Raw genomic sequence first — 7,378 nt, 5'->3', positions numbered from 1 at the left:
AAAAAAAAAAAAAAAAAAAAAAAAAAAAAAAAAAAAAAAAAAAAAAAAAAAAAAAAAAAAAAAAAAAAAAAAACATAATCATAGTGCATCATGGCATCTCATACATTACATAGTTTATTGTGACATGACATAACATTTCGTTCATATCGTTATATCATTTGACATATCATATAACAACACATCCATAATATCACATCACATCACATCACAAGGCATATCACACACATAATATGTGCAAGGTCATTGGACATGTGTCATCATACATAAAAGAATTCTTCCAACCAGACCAGAGCACTTACTTGATTGGCCTAGACTGGAGTTACTGATTATTCTTTGTATCAGTCTAAATTTTCTCTTTAAGTTCCAATTCAACTTCAGATTCATCATCTTCATGATATGAATTACAACAAAATGACCGCAAAGATCAACCACCTTATAGTCCAATTATTGAGGTAAAGGAATATCTCGACATATTTACTCTCCTTTTTCTTTCTTTACCAAATCAATCTATTATTTCGTATTTAAAATTTTTAAACTTGAAAATTTTGTGGGATTGTTAAATATACCCTAATATTCATATTTATAATTAAATTAATTTTTGGTTGTTATTGAATGACTATGTCTCGGGATAAATAATTTTTTTTAAATTAAATTTTTTTAACAACCTAAAATTGAACAAACTCTGAAAATAGAGGGATTATAAAACAATTTCAGTTGGATTACCAATCCAACTAACCTGAACTTTTAACCCGATATGTTTGTCGGTTGGATTACCAATCCAACTAACCTGAACTTTTAAGCAGATATGTTTGAGGTGGACCAAATTATTTAAAATTTAATATTATTAAAAATAAAGATTTATGGAAATATTTAAAATTTTGTTGATAAAATTGGTAAAATGAAATATTGAATAAAGGTTAGAAATTTTGTTATTTAAAGTCTAATTAGAGCTTACATTTCTCCGCCTCAGATCTTTGCCGCAGGCGCACTCCCCTACCGTCTCGCCGCTGTGATTTTTTTCTTCTCTCCGTCGCAACCTCACGCCAATCCCCTCTTCTTCCGCCGCCCCTCCACCTGATTCAATCTCTCCGTCGAGGGTTCATCTCAATTCTAATCCAATCTTTCCCTCTTTCGACCACCCCACATTTTTCCTTCCTCTTCAATTGCGATCTGTCTGAACGCACAATGCTTGGCCTCCCTCAATCTCGAACACACCAGACGGTGTTTGAAGGAATTAATGTTTGAAAAGAGAGCACAAATAACAGGTTAGTTTCTTTCTTTTTGAAGTTCGACGTCTATTTGTTCTCTAGTTTGGTCTGCAGCGTCCTGTCTCAGTTTAATTTATGTGTTTGACGATGCCTTATCCAGATTCAGATTAAGAATTGAAATCTTACTTCAAAAACACTCATAATCGTTGAATGCTACTGGTTTGGAGTCGGTTCTCGTTTGATTTCAGTTCCATCTACCTTAATGAAGGATGTTTCATATTTGAAAAAAATAAGTTCATGGAAGCTGAGTAAATCTTAATTTGTTTTTCTTTTTCTGGTTTCAATTTTGTTTGTGATGAATGAACTGATTCTCTATGCTCGTAGTTGACAACTTGTATGAAGATTCTTATAAACATAAATTGTTGTATTGTGCAAATTGTGAAGGGGGGGATCGATTAAGGTTGATAAAACCTATTTTTGGTTATTGTAAACTGTGAAGTTTATCTATCTTACTGATTTGCTGGGTTCTCTTTGCATTTTATATAGTACCAATGGAAGAAAGTTTCATTTAATGTTTGTAATCTTGCGTCCCATTCATCTAGTACTGATGTCAATTCCTCTGAACTTTTAACTCTAAAGTACTCACTTTCTTATATTTCGATTTAAAGTTATGCACTGAAAGTTAAGTGTTAAATTTGATTAGTTGGAATACACCTGCATTTCCTTTGAGTAATTTGTGTCTTTGGTCCTCATGCTAATATGGTATTGTAACGCTGATAGCGCCAACAATTGCTAGATTTGTAAAGCTAGAGGTCCTTCTAGGATCCTTGTAAACCTTCATAGTTAACTTAACGAATGATTCCAACTAAGAGCTAGTCAGAAGGATGTTGGTCACTCTTAGATCCCGAGACTCTAGGATCCTTGCAAACCTTCACAGCTAACTTAACGAATGATTCCAACTAAGAGCTAGTTAGAAGGATGATGGCCACTCTTAGATCTCGAGACGACTCACCCAGAATTAGCTTGATCAAAACTAATCCAATGAATCGGTTTAACTTCAAACCTAAATCAAGATTTGAAATCCAGAGATACAAGATTTTTGTATTCAAATATGATTTTTAAACTTGAATATTGCATGACTTTAAATTGGCTAAAAACATAATCCAAACATATTGGTCAACTACCAACTACCCGTCAAGGCTATTAGATAAAAATTGAAGGAAATAAGACAGACATAAATAGTCTTGATTGGTATCAGTTCAACTAGACAAAAAGTCTTCAAATCACTATTCAATGTCAAGTGGTGTTTATTGCCACTCCATTCTTTTCTTGATTTGATATACTAATATTATAAAGATTTTTTTGGCTAAAAAAATGTTTGTTTTAACTTACATTAGCGAGCCTTTGAAGATGTATTGTAAAGGTCTCTTGAATCTTCTTTACTCTGCTTCTTGGAATCGCTCTTTCGGGTATATGCAAAGGATCAATGGTTGGATTCATATCAAATGCCCAAGCTTTTGTTCGCTTATCTCATTAATTCATGTGGTTTGTGCCCATTGTGGCCTTCGCTGCCATGAATAGCTAGGCTGGGGAGGGAATCAAATGAGAGGATATCTTCATCTGTGTAGGGTGCTAAGAAAGGAGTTAGACTTTGGGAAACTCATGGGACCAAATTTTGAAAGGTTGATCGTTTGGCTTCACACCCTGCAGAAACCCGTTTAGATATGGTTTTCTACATTGAAGTATTTTGAGACTAGTTGCACACAAATGGTAGTTAATATTGGATTTATTTTTTGATAAGCATATTCCATTGATCATATGAAATATATGCGACAAGGAGTCGATAAAAGGCCAAAAGGGTTCAGAAAAAAACATCCCCAATTCGCATTGACGAAAGAAAACATGATCTGGATCTTAAACACCATTGAATATCTTATGGCAGCTGATGTTTTAGTTTATGGGATTGTACTTTCATTTGTTTTTGGAAACTGTAATTCAAACTCTCCTAATATTAGCAGGTCATTTGGTTTGCAATGGATTCTAGCACCAATGAAGGCAACTATAACACTCAACCCAAGTGGAGAAAAGTGGCATATGGAGGTATGCAACCCGGGTTCGATGACAACCACACCGACGAGTCTTTTCTTGAAGATATCGTCATGAATGCCAATGTCGTCAAGAGAGATATCCTAAAGGTGATGTTGGACTCTGTTTCCATTTCTGAATATCTATGCATCGTCGCCCTTGTTGGTCTGGTTTGGACATACACACTTAGATCGACTCTCGACGAGAATTCCCTCTTATTTCTTGACATTAGTCTTCTAGCTTCTGGATTTCTAATTCTTCTTTTCACTGAAGAAACACTCTCATTGAACCTTCTCCTCCACTATTTTCTCAATATATCATTTTTCACAACTGGGTTGTATGTCTTGGCTCCCATCTACCAAACTCTTACTAAATCCATTAGCTCAGATTCCATTTGGGCATTGACTGTTTCACTTATTATCCTCCATCTCTTCCTACATGACTACTCAGGTTCCACTGTTAGAGCTCCAGGTAATCTTAAGAACCCAAGCTTAACCAGTTGCATTTCTTTAAATGCTTCTATTGTGGCCTCTGTTCTTATTGCTTCACGTCTTCCATCTCGGTTACACGTGTTCGCCATAATGTTGTTCTCCTTACAAATTTTCCTTTTTGCCCCTTTGGTTACTTACTCTATTAAGAAGTACTCTGTTCATCTGCATCTCTTATTCTCTCTCTGTTTGATGACAGTCACCTTGGTGTATGTTTATTTCCTACATCAGTTGTTTTTCATATTATTGGCAAGTCTATTGATTTTTGTTACAGTTGTTTGTCCTTATTGGCTTATACGAATTCAGGAATTCAAGTTTGAGATCAATGGTCCCTGGGATGAGGCCAAGCTTTGTTTTGATATTAGAGATTGAGTTTATGTATAGAAAGGGTAGCGGAAACGCGAGTTTCTAATATTAAGAACTAGAGAAAAGACTAGTTCGATCGAGGTCGAATTGTATTTTGAATGGTTATAGTTAGAAATACATGAATTTCATTTTGAATGGTTATAGTTAGAAATACATGAATTTCGAATTCGAATCATCTTCTAAAGATTCATCCATCTTTACTTGATATGAATGTTTTGAATTGTTTTTTAAGTTGGTTCGAGCTCCCAGATAAGGCAGGAAATGTTGTTTCTTCCTTCCTTTGATACAGAGGACGAAACTTCGTATGTTTGAATCTGGTGTATATATCCTTTATTTACTACATACATTTCATAGTTGATTCAAGCAAAAATATACTTAAAAGCATTTAACCTTCAAAATTATCGTAGATTTAAGTAATCATAAACAGAAAACGAGGTTTAACTACTCCCAAGAAGAATTTAAAATTGAAAAACATTGTTTTGCTATCCAGACATTGGGAACATAACTAAGATGGTAACGATCCGATTTTCGATAATATGTTGCCACGTTCACTCAAGGATAAAAAGGGCAAAATTGGGCAAAATTGGAGACTCAAGGAATTTAAAATTTAAATATCCATTCTAAATTGAGGAAGAGTAGTTTAAATGTAGCCTTTGTGGAGTCAAATCAAATAGTAACTTTAAAATAATAAATCAAATAGTAACTTTAAAATAATAGTAATAATAAATCAAATAGTAACTTTAAAATAATAGTAAAAATGACAAGAAGGAAGATTAAAATAATAGTAAAAATAACAAGAATGAAGAAGAGTGGACAGCTCCGACTCCCTTAACATGGAATGAGTATAAAAATACATCCTATACCTAGAAACTTAGGCTATGTGATTATGATTGTCTTCGTGGTCGCCCAAACTAGCTAAATTGCTATATCAAGCTTAGTAGGTCATCCTACACCTAATCTAGGAATACTTCTTTTAAGGAGTACTCAATATGCTCACAACCTATGGGTTTTTTGTTTTCTTGGTTCTAGGTTCACATGTTTTCTTGGTTCTAGGTTCACATGTGTCTAGTTCATTCATCTTGCGCAAGAAGCTCTCTAGGTGTTACATATGTCTAGGTCCTTCATTGATCTTGCGCAAGAAGCACTCTAGGTGTCACGTATGTCTAGGTCCTTCATCGGTCTTGTGCGAGGAGTGTCACGGTCATGCTCATCCAAGGCGTGTTGTCCATGGCCGCATGCCCATGACAAGCTCAACCCTTTATGTCTTTTCATATTCTAGTGTTTTACTTTTGTATTTCTATGAAGTATGACGTTTCAGATATATCATGTCTAGGCCTGTCAGACATGAAATGCCTCAAAATGTACTATAGGGGGATACGACTAGTTGTCAACTTCTCCCTACCCAAGGTTATATACTGTAAGCCGTTGTTATTTCTCTCTTGCTTGCTTATATAACGTCTTTTTCAAAAATCTCTCTTTCAAAAATCTCTCTCTGCTCTCGTTTTCTAAAATCTTCTCTTAAAACCGAGGCTAGAGGCTCGAGCATACGTCGCTTGGCCGTAGGCGACGCAAGAACGAATTGGCTTAGCTCACTTGTCGTTGGAAAGTGAGCGCCGCACAATCGCAAGTCCGCTGCCATTAAAAGTGCGATTGTGGCAAGTGGTATCAGAGCTTTGTAAGCTCCGTGAAATAGCAAAGACCGAAAACATGTCGACGATAAAGTCGACACCCAAATCACAAGCCGACCGACTTACTTTAATAGAGGAGGAAATGTTGTTCCTCAAAGAAGTCCTTGACACCATCCACTTCCTGGAAGCACGGGTGAAAGAATTGAGTGGAAAAGTCGTAGAGATCGACGCAATGGGTAACCGCTTGGATGGGTTGCCAATCGCAGAACTGATGTTTCGAGTGACCTCACTCGAAGAAAAAGTTGCTCCTACGAGCAGCCCAAGACCGTCTGGTAGCCCCGATAGCTTTGTCGCGCACAAGGAGGGACGTGGCGAAGAGTTCGACATGCTACAAAATACAATGATTAGTTTGTTCAATGGATTAGCTGACGAATTCAGAACAACGATCGATGATATCCAAGAAAAGATGTCCACCATGAGCACTCGAATCGAGGTGACCATGAAAGCCGTGGAGAACGTCTCGGCTGGGCAAACTAATACAGGATCCAACAAACTGAAGTTTCCCGACCCTAGACCTTTCAAAGGGAACCGAGATGCCAAAGAGTTGGAGAACTTCATCTTTGATGTCGAACAGTACTTCAAAGCCACACCGGCTTGTACCGGCGATATAAAGGTGACAGTAGCCTCGATGTATCTCATAGACAACGCCAAACTTTGGTGGCGTATGAAGGTACAAGACATCGAGAATGGATTGTGCACCATAGACTCGTGGGAAAACCTCAAGAGAGAGTTGAGGGACCAATTCCTCCCCGAAAACGTAGACCATCTAGCAATGGAAAAACTAATAGCCATAAAGCAAACTGGAAGCATAAGGGACTATGTCAGACAATTTTCGACCCTGATGCTAGATATCAGGGGCACATCAGAGAAGGACAAGGTGTTCTTCTTTATAATGGGTTACAACCGTGGGCCAAAACAAAAATACATGAGAAAAAGGTCCAAAACCAAGCTACTGCAATTGCCAGTGCCGAGAGACTCCTAGACTAAGGGAACGAGGCGAGTTACCAAAGAAAAACAACACAGGCCCCGAACACTGGGGGCAAAACATATAAACCGCCAGGTCATCGAAATGGAAGCCTCAACAGGCCAAACGGAGGTAACGATAGACTAAGCGAGTGGACAGATAGACCTCCTCAGAACAACCAAGCGGGGGCATCTCGAGGACCTTACCCTCAAAGGAACCACCCGACAACACCTTTACAATGCATATTGTGTAAAGGCCCCCCACAAAGTGTCCTACTGTCCTCATCGGGCCTCTCTCACTGCACTCCAAGTGTCCATTCAAGAGAGCAACGACACAAGAGTCGAGAAAGAAAAATGTGCCTTCGCACAGACATGCATCAACTTCCTCGGGCATGTCATCAGTTGTGGACAGATCGGGATGGATAGCGATAAGATAAAAGCTATCCAAGAGTGGAAAGTCCGTACTTCCGTATCCGATGTGCGGTCCTTCTTAGGATTAGCAAACTACTATAGGCGGTTTGTCGAAGGGGTTTTACGATGAGCCTGTTGGGTTTTATGTCCTAAAACTCATAGTTTGTAA

At 37.6% G+C, this 7,378-nt stretch overlaps 1 protein-coding gene across 1 annotated transcript; it reads left to right on the top strand.

The window, feature by feature from the left end:
* Positions 1-956: 956 nt before the first annotated feature.
* LOC111784729 (phosphatidylinositol N-acetylglucosaminyltransferase subunit C) lies at positions 957-4,336 on the top strand. Its single transcript, XM_023665337.1, has 2 exons — positions 957-1,265; positions 3,227-4,336. The coding sequence occupies exon 2, from the start codon at positions 3,242-3,244 to the stop codon at positions 4,151-4,153; it is 912 nt and encodes a 303-aa protein (XP_023521105.1). The 5' UTR covers positions 957-1,265; positions 3,227-3,241; the 3' UTR covers positions 4,154-4,336.
* The last annotated feature ends 3,042 nt before the right edge of the window (positions 4,337-7,378 follow it).

Source organism: Cucurbita pepo, unplaced genomic scaffold (genome assembly GCF_002806865.2).
Source record: "Cucurbita pepo subsp. pepo cultivar mu-cu-16 unplaced genomic scaffold, ASM280686v2 Cp4.1_scaffold000268, whole genome shotgun sequence".
Taxonomy (NCBI): Eukaryota; Viridiplantae; Streptophyta; class Magnoliopsida; order Cucurbitales; family Cucurbitaceae; genus Cucurbita; species Cucurbita pepo.
The sequence above is the reverse complement of the archived record's forward strand: the minus strand, read 5'-3'. Positions and strand labels throughout refer to the sequence as shown.

Coding starts and splice junctions, on each gene's coding strand:
- LOC111784729 (XM_023665337.1), top strand. CDS start 3,242: ATGGATTCTAGCACCAATGAAGGCAACTATAACACTCAACCCAAGTGG.